The sequence below is a fragment of the Notothenia coriiceps genome, unplaced genomic scaffold, assembly GCF_000735185.1.
Source record: "Notothenia coriiceps isolate Sejong01 unplaced genomic scaffold, NC01 NC01_scaffold00033296, whole genome shotgun sequence".
NCBI lineage: Eukaryota > Metazoa > Chordata > Actinopteri > Perciformes > Nototheniidae > Notothenia > Notothenia coriiceps.
The window spans coordinates 44093-61322 of record NW_011365997.1 but is presented as its reverse complement, the minus strand read 5'-3'; the positions used below and the strand labels follow the sequence as shown (position 1 = coordinate 61322).

Genomic DNA, 17230 nt, shown 5'->3' with positions numbered 1-17230 from the left:
TACGAGGTCGGCGAGGTGGACAACTGCTCCTCCTCGGGCTCCGTGAGTTCATCGCCGTTGTTTTTGTCGCTTAATGTGTTTGAGTTTTGGGGAGTCTTGTTGTCCTTAATCCCAGGAGTCAATCCCCTAAAGTAAAAATGTCACAAGTAGGCTAATTATCCACATTAAACCACCATTATAACGAGACCCTCAGTTCAAATGGGGATAAAAAATAGGCATGCCATTCCGTCCACACAGGGTGACGTCACGCTTTGCCAAACTGCATTGTGGAAGCGTCAGCCAATCAAATCATATGCCAGTACAAGCTCTAGCCAATCAAAGCGTGTGCTTGTGTGTCCTGGGCGGGAGATTGATGTGATTGGTTGTTGGTCGAGTTTCAGACAAGCTCACCGGCAAGCTTCAACGCACGCCGCCATGTGGACGCAGCGTAACGCTACCCCATTGGACACTCCATCGACCCCTAACCTAGAGACACTTGAACTCCCTTCTATGGAGTCAGATTTGGGTCAATATTCTAGCGCGCAAAACAAGCTACTCACGAGCGGAAAATGCGCTTTTACACGCGCATNCAAAGATCCATACATAGTAGATACTAGATACATAGTATTACTATTGAAATCTATAGTTTTTTCTGTAGTGCCATTTTATTAGCTATACTAGCCCTATAATATTTCAATAGTAATACTATGTATCTAGTATCTACTATGTATGGATCTTTGTAGTATTCCTATATTATTTTAAATAGTATAACTATAGTATAATATATAGTGTTTCTGTAGTTGTTTTGTAAAACACTAGAACACTCCTATAGTAATAGTATGATATTATCATAATGAATGCATATTATTACTATAGTGTTTGTAAAAGCATTACACTCCTAGAATTAATGTGTCATTTTTTTATATCAAATTAATTGATAGTTCAGGCATTTATCAAACCTGGCCACTCTGGGCTTCCTGGCAGCTGTCAATCAAAGTCCAGTGGCTCCGCCCCAAAGTGTGAAAAACATATATTGATTGGGTCATTGACCCAAATCTGACTCCATAATAAGCTGAATATGTTGTTATTTATGTAATTAATGAATTCTAGGAGTGTAATGCTTTTACAAACACTATAGTAATAATATGCATTCATTATGACAATATCTATTACTATAGGAGTGTTCTATAGTGTGTTAAAAAAAAAAACTACAGAAACACTATATTATACTATAGTTATACTATTTAAAATAATATAGGAATACTACAAAGATCTAGATACTATTACTATTGAAATATTATAGGGCTACTATAGCTAATAAAATGGCACTACATGAAACTATAGAAATACGATAGCAGGTGAAAAATACTACAGAACACCACAAACTTACTATAGGACACTATACAACTCTTACAGTATAGTAATACTATAGTTCATTTATAGTTCATTTCGTAAGAGGTGCGTGCAGCAGACAGTAGCTAGCAGTTTTCGACAGATACAGCCCACTCAAAAATATATTGTTTTATATAAAATTAATTAATATATATATATTATAGCTGTACACTTTACGAATATAACGTTTTTGTATGGACATCTTTACCATTCAATCTCGTCCAACTGATATTGCTGCTGTCACTCCTCGGCTCTTGGTAGTTCAGGCATTTATCAAACCTGGCAACTCCAGGTTTCCTGGCAGCTGTCAATCAAAGTCCAGTGGCTCCGCCCCAAAGTGTCAGAAACTTTTCACGCGCGCGCAGACAGACTCCGCGAGCGAGTGAGGCTGACACTCCCGCGAGCGAGCAAGAGGGCTGTCTCTGCTCGCGGGGTTTAATCTGCGCGCGAGGCTCATTTCATGCGCGTGTAAAAGCACATTTTCCGCTCGTGAGTAGCTTGTTTTGTGCGCTAGAATATTGACCCAAATCTGACTCCATAGTCTACACCAGTTTTCTCCTATTTGGAAGATCACCTTGAACATTTACTGGCAGAAGCCTCCGTTTTGGACTTAGGGCAGCTTTTATGTTGGTATTGATTAGCGACGCTATCTCTTATTGATCTCCCTGCTGCACTACTACGTTTGATGGATTGATTGGCAGCCTGTAGCTAGAGACCAATTTGTCAAGGAGCTTTGGACCTTGTCAGCAAAGAGCACCATTATGTCCCAATCATGGATGGCCAACAATCCCAGGGGTGTGTAGGGGTCTAGAGTGTGTGGGTAGAGGGTATATCCTGGTGGTGACTATTCACGGTTGGCTTGTGAGCCCTGAGTATCTGCAAGCCTTTGTCTCAAATCCCCCGTGAGTTACAGAAGCGCTGATTACAGCCCACCTTAGAACGGAGATCATAGGAGGCTTCATGAAGTTGCCTTTCATTATGCTCATTATGGGTTATGCTGTTGACATTCAAATAAACATGTTTGCATATGTTTCTTTTTCTTTTTTTTTCTGATTGTAGCACTAGAGTTCCATCCTCCAAATGGCTGGGATTCAGCTGCTGCACATGGTGATTTGCGCCCCCAGTAATTATACCTTCCTCGTGCTAGGAGAGAGACAGAGTAGGGAAAAAAAAAAAAACCTGTTGTTATTCTTAAATCCCCACTGGATGCTGGCTTAATCATTGTCTGCCTTGTCTTTGGAATGGCTGTAATTGAAACATTAGCTGTTAGGGTCTATATACAGCATGTGGGCGGATCGCGTGCACCTTGTGGATGGATTTTCATCATCAGCCCCAGCAACGTGTGTATACTTCACTTCCTCCTGCGTAGATGCATCACTTACAAGTGTATTTACGGCAATTTGTGCAACTGACAATACCCAACGACAAAAACCCAGTCGTATTCACATGCAGGCTCCGTGTTGACTTGATACCTGCTATGTCTTTAGTGCTTTTCAGCTCCAGTCCCAGGCCAAGAAACAAGCAAACCAAAAGGAAGCATTGCTCAAATGTATTGACCACTTTCATGAATTTTTCATTGGCTGCTGAAGGCGATGGGTTGCCAGCTGGCTGGGTTGAGAAGATGAGGCGCCCATTCGATGCCGCTGACCACACACAACCCTCCCTGTGGGCTATTGCACATTTTAAAGGTTTATCTCCTTGAACCTTTTAAACACCTGAGTGATACTGTACTTTAGAGGCCCTCGCCACAACTCTATCGCCGCTATGACTCACCTAACGTTAGACCCCGGGCCGAAAGCTGCTTCTGACTGGTGTTGTCCTTGGCAACAACTTGAGAGCCACAGCTTCTACTCTCTCTCTCTCTCTCTCTCTCTCTCTCTCTCTCTCTCTCTCTCTCTCTCTCTCTCTCTGTGCTGTCTATTTTTCAGTCTCAATCTCTTCTGCCATTCAATCTTGCGTGGAAACCTCAGAGCGCGTTTAAGGAAACATGTTGATCTCGCACATATTTCTCTCCACAAGCAGGGGACTCCAGCGCTGCCAATGTTTGTCTCCAGAGACAACACACCTCTCAAAGCCAAATCCCACCAACCCTCAAACCGCAACACCCTCGCCTTCCACTCAAATCCAACAACACCACCCTCACTCACTGTCAAATGGGGGGTCGATATAAAGACCTTTTGGTCACCAAATGAGATGCCATCTCACTCAACTGCTGTAATCTCGCCGCCCCCAGTGGGGTTTTGATGGCATATGAAAGCACAACTACTAAAGGAATGAGTGTCCCCAACATGGCCCCAGATAGTTAAAGGAGCCATTTTGCCTTTTCGGATTTACCCTTTCCTGTAGTGTGTTATATGGTTTTTTGTTAAAATCCCAAAGTTCATGCCAGAAGGAGTTTCTCTCTCCCCCCCAATGTGGAGTAATGACTACATTACACTTGCGCTTCTATTGGCTAGCACTCCAACACATTGTATGTGATAGGCTACCTGTTATCTATTACTAGCTGACCAATCATAACAGTGCTAGCCAGCTGACCAATCAGAGCAGACAGGGCTCTGGTTTCATACAGAGGGTGAAAAGGGGTTCTGCAGCAGTATGAGAAAAATAAAGAGCTTTATGAATATTTAAGCATGTAAACATGTCACAGTAAAAGCAAAAAACACAATTATGAGCCTAATAGGGCCTTTTTAATAAATGAAACACTTTATCAAGAGTTAATTTGTGAAATTGAGGCGCTTTCTCTTATATAAGTGAACAATGAGTTTTCAAGACCAACATGTTAAGTCTCAGGGGCTTTTACTAACCAAGCATCTCAGCTTTTTCCCGTGTATCTACAGGTATGCACATTATAGCTTTGTGTCAGTGCAAAAGTTTTCTGTCCACCGGAGAAGCCAATGGGACTTTTTCTAGACATACCATTGCATCACAGAAAAATGCGCAAAGCTGATGAAATTCAACAAAAAAAATGCAATACTTCAAATCCACCTTATTATCATACAAGGTTCTTTTTTTCAAGGCTGGGACCTTTTAATTATTTGTGAAGCAAACAAATATTTGTATTTAATGTTTATTTTTGAAGTACATTTTTAGTTTTGTTAGAATGATGTTGTTTTTGTGAGCATGGTTGACCCTAACACAAAGCAGGGACACTAACATTTATTTAGTTTGAGTGCTCACCCCCCCTCTTTCTCTGTTTCTGTCTTTGCAGGGTCTACAGGAGGTCTGGCTCAACTACCCAGCACACCCCCTGCAGGTTGGTTGTGAAATGTTTTATTGAAGATGTTTATTTTGGACTATGTGCCTCCCATTAAAACTCGCCTCACCCCTAAGACACAAATATTCTCATTTGAAGTTTTCTTCCTGTGTGTGTGTGTGTGTGTGTGTGTGTGTGTGTGTGTGTGTGTGTGTGTGTGTGTGTGTGTGTGTGTGTGTGTGTCTGACAGAGGTGGGCAAGCTGTTAGCTATTCTGCCTGAAGCTGACTAAGTTCTTTATACCTGTCAAAAGGCCCCCAGCAGCCTTCCACTCATCTTCATTGTTCTGCTCCTGCGTCTCGCTGCTTTCCATTTTGGTATAGACCCTAATATACTTTTTCATTTACACTGTCCCTCTTCCTCCTCTCCATTCCTCCTCACATATTTCTCCTGCTCTCCATCCTCATGATTCTTTCTCTTCCCTCTCTCCCTCGCTCTGCTGTTTTTTTTTTTTTTTTTTTTGCTCTGCCTGATCTGCCCAGAAACATTGAACATGTCAACAGTGTTTGTTTGAAATTAGGATTTGGAAGAAGAGATCAAAGATGCCATAACAGGATTACAGTCCCGAATCACACGAGGCCTCCAGGGACCGCCAGCCTCTCTGATGTGTCTGTGTGGAGAAAGTGTTTCTTTGTGTGGATGCCGACACTCGTCTTTAAGCAGTTCATTCTCTTCATCTCCCTGCGTGTGCACGAGTGTTGCTGCGTCTTCATATGTATATTTTTGCATATCCATGTTTGGCCCTAAAATAGCATTGTTTGCTTCTGTTTAGGTACATTTGCGTATGTTTGATTTTCCCCTCGTCTTTCCCTCATCACCTCGCTTTTCTTTTTATCCCCAAATGCTGAGGACCCAGAGTGCTTGGATGTTTTATGTTCAGCTCTTGAGGCTCAGAATAGCTCATTGTATTCAGCAGCTTGTGTTCCTGGTGAGAAGCGCAGCAGGGGCCCAAGCAGCGGGCACCGTGGTCAGGGTGGAGTCCCGGGGTCAGCCCCCCTAGCCCTCTGTGGTGCGGGGAGAACCTCCACAGTGTGCTGCATGAGTTAGCCGCTCCTGATCCGCGGCCTCATTACCACACACTGTGTATGTGTGTGAGGTTTCCTGAGGGTGGTCCCCTGCCAGCGGGGTAACGCCTGTTAAATTGTGCCAACCTCTTGCTAGCTTGATAGCATCCTGACCTTTTGCCTTGAGATGATCTCATCAAAGCAGTTTCACACAAGGAAAAAAAAAGCTTTCCCTTTCGTTATTTATGTATTTCATTATTTATTCTATAACTGATGAGAGCCCCCCAGGAGCTTACGCTGGAACATTATGCCCACAAAGTTGTTGCTGAGAATTAACAAGGTGTCGTCCCTCCTCCCTGCCCACCAGCATGATAGAACAGAGGTGACAGAGAGAGCCGTCTTAATGAGGTTTGAGTGGATGGCAATGGCAGCTCGCCATGGCGTGGGTAATTATGCGTACAACCGTCTTTGGCATACACGCATACATTAGCCATGCCACGCCGTGCCTTGCAGAGCGCGGTGGAATGCTACGTGGTTGACAGGCAAATCTTTATGTCTTTCGTGTTCGCTCGATCCGCACCAGCGCATCATCAACCCCAGCCCTCCAGAACAATTTACCCAAACGTCATTTACGTTTTGAGTCTAGGTTTCAAATTCTTTCTTTGGTTTTTATTGGGAGGAATCACGAGTGTCAGGATGTTAGGGCCTCAAAAGACCTCGGCTCTGATTCTGCTTTCTGTCTGGACTGAGCTGAAAGTGATGCTTTGAAGCCATTTCAAAAGATTTTTATTTTTTTCGCAACTGCTGTTGATTTTTTTTCTTCCCTCCTCTCTCCACTTCGTTTGAAGCCTTGCTGCCGGCCTTTCCCCCTGAAGGATAGCTTGTGCCTGTAAGAGCTGAACTCGTCAGATGCCTTTTAGTTGCGATGTATGACATTTAAACGCCTTTCGTTAATTAACAGAGGGGAAAAAAGGCAAGAAATGTTTCGTAGGACACATTGGAGGATGGAACCATGACATTACAGGCAGTCCAATTAAAATACAGAGTTTAAAGCAACATCTCTGCTCTATGCACTAGCTTGACATTGGAGACTCTGAGAAAGCTGTTTACAATCCATTATGAATACACAGACAAAAGGAGAGGCTAGATAATAAAGAAAGTAGTCATCTTCCCCGGGAGAGCATTGAATGGAGCTCTATTTATTATTATTATTTTTAGCTGGCTTTATATACAAGAGCACACTTACAAAGTCTATTGAATGTGCTTCAGTTTCCTTTAGATGTCCCCACACATTCATATGGCTCTGTGTTTCTGTTTGGTTGGGAAAAGATGTCTTGGTCAAGCCTACAGTTGTTCCACGCATAGACCAATTAGATGTTTCTCGCAGTCTAATTAATGCACCCAAAAGGAAATATCTTTATTCAACAAACACGCATGCACATATTTTCCAAGCTTATCATTTATTTTCCTAATGAGCACAGACATGAGCAAATACCGTAGTCAAAGCTGTGGCGTGTTTTGCTGAGGCATTTCTACATCTGAACTCACCAAGCCCTAAAGCTGAATTTAATAATAGTCTACAGCAATTTCACATCCAAAAGCTATTCTTTCAAAACATATCGAAGTCACGAGGCCGGCAGTCTCTGATATAGCCTGCTTCAGATCAAACAAGACTTACATTTGCACTGAGTCACCAGAGATATTAATTGACTGTTTGAATCACCAGATTTTCCGAGAGCGAGAGAAAGGCGAGCTGTTTGACTTAAAACTTAATGACTAAGAGATTCCATCTGCTGCACATCATCAAGTTTGTTTAGAGGCAGAGTAAAAACACACACTCTAAACCAGGCCCTCAAGCAGCACACACTGTAGAGGTTCGTTTCATTTAAGGCATTTATTTGACGCTCTTATGCGGAGCGACTTCATTGAGCAAATACGATTTTGTCTGGTTAAAAGATCCTTAGTAATGCTGCCGTAGACTGGAAACGTAATGGGAATGCATAAACAGAAACAATACATTCTGTAGAGTGACATACAGTCGTTTATATTTATTTAAATGTACTTTTCCAAATACTTTATGATGTAATAGCCAGAATTGGACAGAATATTGTAAAATAATGCATTCAAAAAATATAGGAATATTCACGGATCTTTTTACACCTGCCTTTATAAACTCAATGTCTGGATAAGACGCTTTGAATTGTTTACACATGTACACGGAGATTACTGCTGGGCAAAAAGCTCAATACTGTACCACAATAATGTTCATTTCATATCTGGATAAACATCACTATATAACGTGTCGTCTGGTAATTCAATGAATGAAGAAAACTTGTTGGCTTTCCAGAGGAGTATTGTGATTTTTTTTTTTTTAAAGGAAGTGTTTTATCACAAGAATTGCCTTTTTTTAAATGTTATGCCTTAACATTAACTTCAATTGAATTAAAGGTGGGGTAGGTAATTTTGGAAAAACCAGCTCGAGTGCGCTAGAATTTGAAAATACACAACCGGAACAAATCTGCCACATCCTTCCAGAGCCCCTCCCCCTAACACACACAAACGCGCACATGACCAATGAGGGCACGAGATAAGTTTGTGCACAGATGGAAGGCTGACACAGATGACATCTTTTTATGTATTTATTGTCAAAGCATTTAATATATTCATTGCTATCGGGATGATAAGAGCATTCCATGGAATATAACAAAATTTGTTTCTGAAATAAATGACATACCCCCACCTCTAAACAATGAAGTAGACACATGTATTCTTTATCTAAAAAGATACCCTTGTTAGCCCACATGTTTATAACCAAAACCCCCTTTTTCCCTGTTCGTCCAGGTCCAGGAGCCTCTCACAGACAGGCAGCTGATAGAGACGTCTCCCGTCCTTCAGAAACTGACGAACTTCGAGGACTGTATTGGCATTTTGTTCACACATGTGCGTCTACTGGCCAGAGCCTTCACCTTGAGGACTGTGGGCTTCAACCACCTCACCCTGTAAGTACGGCCAGTGTTTGTTTGTTTATAATGGAGTTACAGCCAATTAAAATGCAAAGCGAGGCACTAGATGGCCAGATGTAATTTGCAAGCAGTTCCCTCTAGAGGTGATGAGGCATGATGCATTATAATATATAATATGATCTGAGAAGCTGGGAGTTTCAGCATACGTCGAGCATTTTAAATCTTTTTATCTGTTGTGAATGTGGCAGCCTCCACCCTCCCACATCATCGTTATGTTCACCCCCCTGCAGCTTCTACATTTTCCTGCAGTTACTAAAACTGCCTGTATAACAAATGATGTCCTGAATGTCACGTTCAAAGGACCGTTGTGAAAGATAGCCCTTGTTCACTGAGTTTTAGCCCCGCCCCTAATCCAAGGGGTCTCACAGCCGAGAGAGAGAGAGGCCCAAGGGACTCTGAAGTCGCCATATCTGTAGTCTGCCTCTATCTGTGAGGCCATAACCTCGGTGCCTCATGGGAAATGGGGTTTTGATTCGCTGGGTTGTCCAGGGCAGAAGGTTTAAAATGTCTCTTTTATTCATTCATTGCAGCCACATATTTTATTTGACAGGTTTCTTCTCTCTTTCATGCTTCAGTCCACCTTTTTGAATTCCTGGATTCAAAAACTTGGATTTGTTTTGAATCCAGATTTGATTTAAATATATTAGAAATACAACACTGCAGTAATGCTGCTTGGCTTTTTGCTTGTTTTTCTCTGTTAATTGCGACGTTTCAAAGTGATGCTTTGGTGAGTCAGCGCTGGAATGTTTTTTCCTCTCACCCTTCGGCTATGACATTTGTTCAATAGCCAGTAGAGCTACAAACTTCTGCATTCACGTCTTCAAAAATGATTGGACGTGTTGGCGGCCTGTTTGTAAAAAAAAAAAAATAACAACTTCAAAGTCATTCATTGATAGAAAAAGATTGCTGTTTTTATAAAAAGAAGAAAAAAATCACTAATGAGTCTTTTCACTTCTATTGAAGGTGTTTCTGATTCTGAGTATAAGAGAGTGTTTGCCGTGAGAGCTTAACTTACTTCAGAGCTTTACCACACAACACCGTAATGAGTTTGACAGCTACAACAAATTAGCCTTGGCAGCACCTCTGATTCCTATTGGCAGGCTGCTCTCTGTAATTGCTTTCTTAGGCTTGCCACAAGGACATTGCTCCATGTGTGTTCGTGTGTATCATGTACACATGTACACATACAGTACACTACTGTGTATGTTCTAATCCATCAATTGAATGTCAGAGCTCTCGCCACTCATGGCCAATGAAGTCGATTACAGGTCCAGAGGCTCGTCTCACACTGAGCTTTAAAGGACTTTCCAACTCGAGGTTGATACCAATGGTACTTCCTAACATCGCATCCGAAAGTGGCTTAATTTAACGTGGGCATTTTACTGTAATATCATTGTTTTGTTACTACTTCCTGCAGCAAAAAGTCATAATTCATAGACGTTCAGGGTTATTTATGCTCATTATCTGGTGAGTGGCCAGAGGCAGGTTGACCTAAATATAGCCGACTCACTCGAAAGCTGCAACTGAGCAACAGCTCACCTTAAGGACCAAAGGTTAAACCAAAGTGGGTCGCGCTGCCGTCACGGAAAGAAGAGCGAGGTCAGATATGGGAAATGAAGGTCACGCGCTAAGGTAGGCAGCAGATGAGGAGAGAGGACCCAGGATGGCCTTCATTCAGCCTATCACTTTATGCAGAAATAGAGGACAGAGTGACCGAGAGGAAGGCAGGGCAAGAAGCAAGGAAGAGAGTTGACCCTGTTTAGAGGCGGCGGAGGCCAGGGGCTACTATCAGACAACAGAGATGGAGAGCTGCGGCCCCCGGGCGCTCGGCTTCCTATCTCCTCTCTCAGGAAGAGCTGGCTGTTGCAAGAATTTCACTGATGGTGAAAAAAGGATCCATCTCTCTTCAAGTTCTGTACATGAAAGAGGATTTAGCTGGGCATCTTTGAGAGTAGATTTTTGAAACATTTATACACGTATTTATATTTTACTAAACCGATTCAGATTCATAACATTTAAAGTAGAAGTAATCAAAAAAAACATGACAAATACATTAAGAGACAACAATACTGTCAGCACACTGCCTCAGGGGCTTTCCCTCCCTCCCAGTTTAATGTTTAGAACAATAAAGCATGTAAACAGGTCTCAGTAGCACACAATACAAATATAAACCTGCAAGTTAACAGATGTCCTCTTTAAATATTAAAGACTGCCATTCAATTTCAATATTGCACTTATAGTATTTATACAAGACATAATAAACATTCAAGTCACAATTTGCACAAAAATCTCGACGTTAACATCATGTATTAAAAAAAGCATAGTGTTACACACAAGGCAACACAAAGGCAACACAAATGAAAATGTATTATTATTATATAGTGAAAAAAACCAAGTTAACCTTAAAAGCTTTATCTGAAATGTCACACTGTGCTTTGCTAATACATTGCACTTAAGGGAGCTACACTGTGCAGACCTTTTATTTATGTTTTCATTAAATATTAGATAGTCTATTAAATAGCTAGTCTATAAAGATTTGACATCGTTCATACTGTAAAGCCAAGGCAATATTTGTCCTCTGCAGCGAAACACTTCAATATTCCTCCGCTCAGTGCAATGTTGCTAAAAGAGACCCTGAGATTTCATTATAGTCAAGTACCATTTTGAATATATATAGATCTTTTTATGCAGTGAAATATAAAAATCACACTGAATGTTGGTGCCTCGCTCAGTAACACATCGTTCGTAGTAGATACGGATTACACGTTTGACCCTCGCACAAGCGTGCTCGTCTTAAACAAGAACATTTTATCCCGTAGCACTGAGAGGGAAAAATGGCCCTGAAAGATGGAGTGCTCCCCTCTTTTGGAGCGGGCAGCGTGTCGCCGCCTCCTCAGAGGGGCTGTTAAAGGTATTTTAGATCAAAGTCAAAGGCGAATAAAGACCTCGGCTCCACACTTTGCTTCAATTTCCCCCACCTTACCGGAGCATTGTGTCTCTGCTGTTGAAGTGAATAAGGAATGGCTCTTTGCGACGCTTCACACAGAAACGCATTCTCCTCTCTCACTGCCACCTCCTCTATTCCCTTTCTGCCTCTGCCTCCTATTGGACGTGGAGTTAGCTCACATTCCACTTCCTCTATCTGTTTCCCCTCAGCTCTCTGGCGTCCCAGCTCACATACAGTATGCATGATATATGGATCTAGAGAAAGTCCACGTGTCCATGTACAGTACAGACGGATTAACACGGAGTTCTCCCCCCCCCCAGAGCCTTTTCATTAGGCAGCTCTGTGATTATTTTTAATGTGGGAGTCCCTTCCCTCCTAATGAAGCTGGACCTTTAAAGAGGACTGAAGTAAAAAGTAGCTTTTCAAGTCCTCATGGATCCTGTGTGCATTAACTGCTCCGCCGTGTCACACCTCTGGCATCTATCAGAAATCTTTCCTGTTTGTTATATACGTTCGAATGTTCAAGTGGCGTTCGCAGAGCTGGACGATAAGTGGACTGATCAAATGACATGAATTCTAAGCCATTTTGATATATGATTAATCATTAAAGTAATTGTTCATGAACAACCATTAGAACATGGCTCTTAAATATGGAGATGTCCTGATTAGTTTTTTTAACATCACATTTGATATGGTTATTTTAAGTTTTTTTTTAAAAGACATTTATAGAAATAATCTTGGATTTAAATGAACTGGGGTTGATATTTTTCAATCATTTCAGTCATTTCCAGACCAAGCACTCTGTAAGATACTCTTCAGATCAATAAATAATACAAACATTTCTTTGTTGCAGCTCTGGGAAACAAAACAATGCCAATTAAGATTAAAACATTTTGCCCTAATTCAATAAATGTAATTAACTTAACGACGAATTGACAAAAGGTAAACCACAAATGAATCCAAAGGAAAAAGCAATTGAGCAATACCCTAGATTTGAATGTTAGTTAGCAGAAACGTTTCAGCACATTTCCAAAAGTGCTGCTGTTGTGGTTCAAGTGACGGGAATGTGTTCGGTTCGACCTCCTCTTCTGCACACTTATACAACAACGTGGGTGAGAGAAGTGATTATAGAAGCAAGCAGTCCTCCTCAGAAAATCACTCTGCTTCTTCACAAACTCCAAGATTTATCAGAGCTCAAATAATTAATTGATGAATTAATAAATCCCCACGAATTAGAACATCCTCTGGTTTCAAGCGTATCAAATGTGAGTCTCTGTGTTTTTTTTGGAACGCCTTCGGACTGTTGCACGGACAAAATAAGCAATTTGGAGATTGTGATTCGCTTTTGTTTTAAATCTGTTATACACTAAACATTTACTCAGCCTAAAAAGCTATCAATGTATTCAATAATAAGTGATATAAGTTGCAGTGCTTTTAAAGAGGCCCTAAGTGCTATTTCAGCTCTCATCTCTTTGGCTCAGATAAAAGGAATCGGACAATGCACTTTGACCTTTCTTCCTCTTTGATGTCTTCCTCCTTGTCTTCTACCTCTGCTTGCCTCTCTCTCATCTTCACACTCTCCCCCTCCTGCAAGCAGCTCAAATCTCTAGATGGATATGTGGGCTGCTGCTGCTGCTGTATATACCTCCCTGCTTGTACTCCCGCCCCCCCCCCCACACTAAACTCTTCCTGCCTGGCACAGCAGCAGCCCACATCTGCAATGCTAATCTATAATTCTGTTTAATTAATGACCTGCCTTTCCACTGATGGGAGAAAGGCGGAAAGCTGATGTACAGTATCAGTGTTGCCATTAGCTTCTTTTTTTTTCCCGAATTGTTGGAAGTCAAATCTGTGTGCACGCTCGCAGGCTTTTTAACAGGGTTTTAGGATTTTGACAGGCAGCTGTACCAGAGGTTTTTAAGCATGTCTTTTTCCCTTTCCCCCTCGAGTTTTCTCTTTTTTCCATTTGAATTGCAATCAAAGCCCGACGTTTTTCTTCAGAAGGGTTTTGCTACTCCAGGCAAGCCTCCGAGTTGTCACACAGCTTGTCAGTGCAGCTGTTCCCAGAGGCCGGCCATGAAACGTACATCAGCCCGACTTCACTGTAAAAGGACTAAAAGCCTGGTAGATTTGTCGAGAAAGCATGATGCCTCTAATGCCCCACTTCCACGTACCCTCCCACCTCCCCCCCCCCATATCCTTTTATAACCTTGTATTCTCATATATCCTTTCCTCTATCTTTTCTCTAATCCAGGGGCCACAACCAGAGGATGGAGTTCCTTGGAGACTCCATCATGCAGCTGGTGGCCACAGAGTATCTCTTCATCCACTTCCCTGACCACCACGAAGGACATTTAACAGTAAGATCAAATCAATGAAATATGTAATCACACACAGGCTCCTCTCCCTTTGTATATCTGTACATCCTTGCACCTGTGTGTTGTCTATTCTCCATCTTGTGAAGTCGAACACAAACGCTGCTTCTTACACCGGTTCACCTTCAATGAAGTTGCAGCTGTGCTTTTGTGTGTTTGTGTGTGGGAGAGTTTTTCCTCCTTTCCCATCCATCTTTAAATCTCCCAGTGCCAGGCAGGTATTCACCCCCCATCATTTTTTTTGCTTGTTTCCACAAAATAACTCTCTTCCACTCCCTCACCCCACACTGCGCCTGTATGTTCACTGTGCTCCTCCTTGTGATGGGTATTGTCATGAGACAAAATTGTTCAGTGGTTTTCAATAACACGTCTTTGTCTGCCGAGTTTTCGCACAAGCTGTCAAGCGTCGGATGAAAATGAAGTTGCGCGTGTGCGTGCGAGAAGTTGCGCGTCTTGTGGCGCCGGTACAAAGCGAATTATCACACTTTGAACATGCAAGTCCATTTTCTGACAGGCGGCATTACATCTTCCCTCTTTTTCATTTTCACATCAGCACTTCCTCTTTAGAAAGGCCCACTACTCCAGGCTACAAGGATTGAACTGCGCTAAACCTGAATAACAACCTTTGCCGTCATTTGTTTAAAAGCTTCCTTTGAGCTTTTCGCGGAGAGACTGAAAGCTCCTGCAATGCCCAAGAGTCAAGATGGGGGTACATCTGAAATGGATTTCAAATCGGGGAGAAAAGTGCTCATTCAACGTGTGTGTGTGTGTGTGTGTGTGTGTGTGTGTGTGTGTGTGTGTGTGTGTGTGCGTGTGTGTGTGTGTACTCCTTCACAGCAGGACCCATTCAGACAGTCATATTATATTCTATTTGCTCTTTTCTGCATCTTGTGGCTATATTTAACATGTTTGTGTTTTTCCTTTTAGAGTGTTCCTTACCCAGTCCAACATGTTGTCATCCGTTAAGCTCCAAGTCCCAATGTAATATTTATCAGAGCAACGTCCAACTTCCCTGAAACATTTACTCTGCATTAGCGCTTCTGTCTCTGATGAATTATTCCTTGTTGTTTGATCTATTTTCATGTTTTTTTTGTGGATATTTCCCTTCAAACATATGTAGTCTTCAAATCAAATCAAATCAAGTTTTATTTATACAGCACATTTTTAAAACGATGTTTGGTCGAGCCAAAGTGCTGTACATGCAATACAAACACTTAACTACAATAGCAAACAGGCTTATATATATATAAAGGGGCATTTAAAGAGCTGGACGATAAATAGACTTGCATGTTAAAGGTGTTATAGGTTTTGGTTCATGTTAATGTTCTGCACTTTGAAGTTTCTGTGGAATTACAATAGTTTTTTTAATCCTCATTTAGATTCTACGAATGTTAATGATGTTTTGTTTGTCCGTAGCTTCTCCGCAGTTCGCTGGTAAACAACCGCACGCAGGCCAAAGTGGCGGAGGAGTTGGGCATGCAGGATTTCGCCATCACCAACGACAAGACCAAACGCCCCGTGGCTCTGCGGACGAAGACTCTGGCTGACCTGTTGGAGTGTATGTTCACAACCCTTTGATTCATTCGCATAGAGAACATCTTTATAGATCTGCCTAAACCCCTACTCAACCTTTTCCCTTGCATGTCTCTCCAGCATGTGCGCTTTAAGACGGCAGCATCAAGTGCCATTATTGATTTCTTTGTTCCCTTTGTGCAAGATGTCAAGCACAGTCATTTCTCTGCTGAAGATGCTCCCTATGTGCGTAGTATGACTGGAGCGGTTAGTGATGATTTGTCTTTCTCTTTCTCCACCAGCTGCCACAATTCATAATTTACTGCTACCTCTAATAGATTTTTGGAGCAGAATAAGAAGTAAAATCAAATATGTCTTGTTAAAGAAGTGGATGGTGAAGGACATGTTGGCAGCTGAATGGAAAATGATCATGGTGGTCTAGTGGTTGTTTTATCCACTCTAATTTAGTAGATTTGCTTTCATGGTATAACAGAAAGCAAAGTGGGCATTTGGCTGGAAGGTAGAGAGCCTCACGACTAAAGCATTGAACACAATTCAACCTGAAAACACAGTTCATATATGTAAGTAGAAGCTGTGCTGCAGCCTCCCTCCTTTTACACATTTCTATAGAACTGAATTTAAAAAGGAAAAAGTGTGCTCCAGGGCAGGAGCAGTGAGTAGGCAGAACTTATATTTCAAATCCATTTTAATATGTTATACATTTTAATGAGAAGAAGTATTATTCTGACTGTTTCGCATATTTGACTTTCTACTCTTTATTACATACATGTTTAAACTGTATGTGGTCCCAGCTGTGCGTAGGCTTTTTCCTACATGGTGAGATTAAAGGTAGAAAGTCACTGTTTATTCAAATAACTGGTTACAATAGCATTATAATATAGTGGAGTCTGGCTAATGGGTTGCGTGAGATAAAGGGACAGAGCGGGGTTTATTTGAATTTAAATAATTCATCTAAAGAAATGCCTTAATTCATAATAATGTCTTAAAACATTCATTCAAAAAATACGAAAATGCTTAGCCATTGGAAATTAGATTTGTATTTTGAAAGCACTGCATTGTACAATTATTGTCATATTTGAATTGTTAATATTTTTTTTAAATAATCGACTTTATGCTCGTCACATTATTGTCATGCAGATTACAGATTAATTCTGTGTGAACGTGTAAAATATTCTTTAAAAATCTTAAAATAATACACCCTACCCCAGAGTCCTGCATCGGGTCGACGGGTGACCCGCAAAAAAGGTGATTCGCGGGTGGTATTTTTTCAAACACTTTTTTCCGGGTTCGGTTCTGGGTAAAACAAAGATGATGCGGGTCGGGTCGCGGGTGTTGCATAATAAATATATTAAATAATAATAATTTTGTTTAATGTTTGAATCCTCAGACCTCTCCCCCGCGGGACCGTGCATAATCATAACCTCTGCAGCGCATCAATCTGCTTCTGAGCGCGCCACATTCTGAATGGCTGAGGTGAAGCTCTCCATAGCGGAGAATACAGCATTTTCCAACACTTCCTCAAGAGCGAAATCCAACGTCTGGGAGGCTTTTGGTGTCCTCCTAGATGGAGAGAATAACCAACATCCCACGCTTTTTGAGAGAAATATGCAACTGCGTGTGTTAATAATTGAACGTTTTCACTGCTCATATATATATGCGGGTTCGGGTCGGGTTGCGGATCCTGTGCCGACGGGTCGGGTCGGGTTGCGGAACTAATTGGTAATA

At 41.7% G+C, this 17230-nt stretch overlaps 1 protein-coding gene across 1 annotated transcript in view; it reads left to right on the top strand.

Moving 5' to 3' along the window:
* Window positions 1–17230, top strand: part of drosha (drosha ribonuclease III) — a 90099-nt gene that overhangs the window by 51524 nt on the left and 21345 nt on the right. The window contains exons 23-26 of the mRNA XM_010789741.1: window positions 4580–4624; window positions 8469–8626; window positions 13852–13957; window positions 15389–15530. Of these exons, the coding sequence (XP_010788043.1) occupies window positions 4580–4624; window positions 8469–8626; window positions 13852–13957; window positions 15389–15530 (451 nt within the window). The remainder of the gene's footprint in view (window positions 1–4579; window positions 4625–8468; window positions 8627–13851; window positions 13958–15388; window positions 15531–17230) is intronic.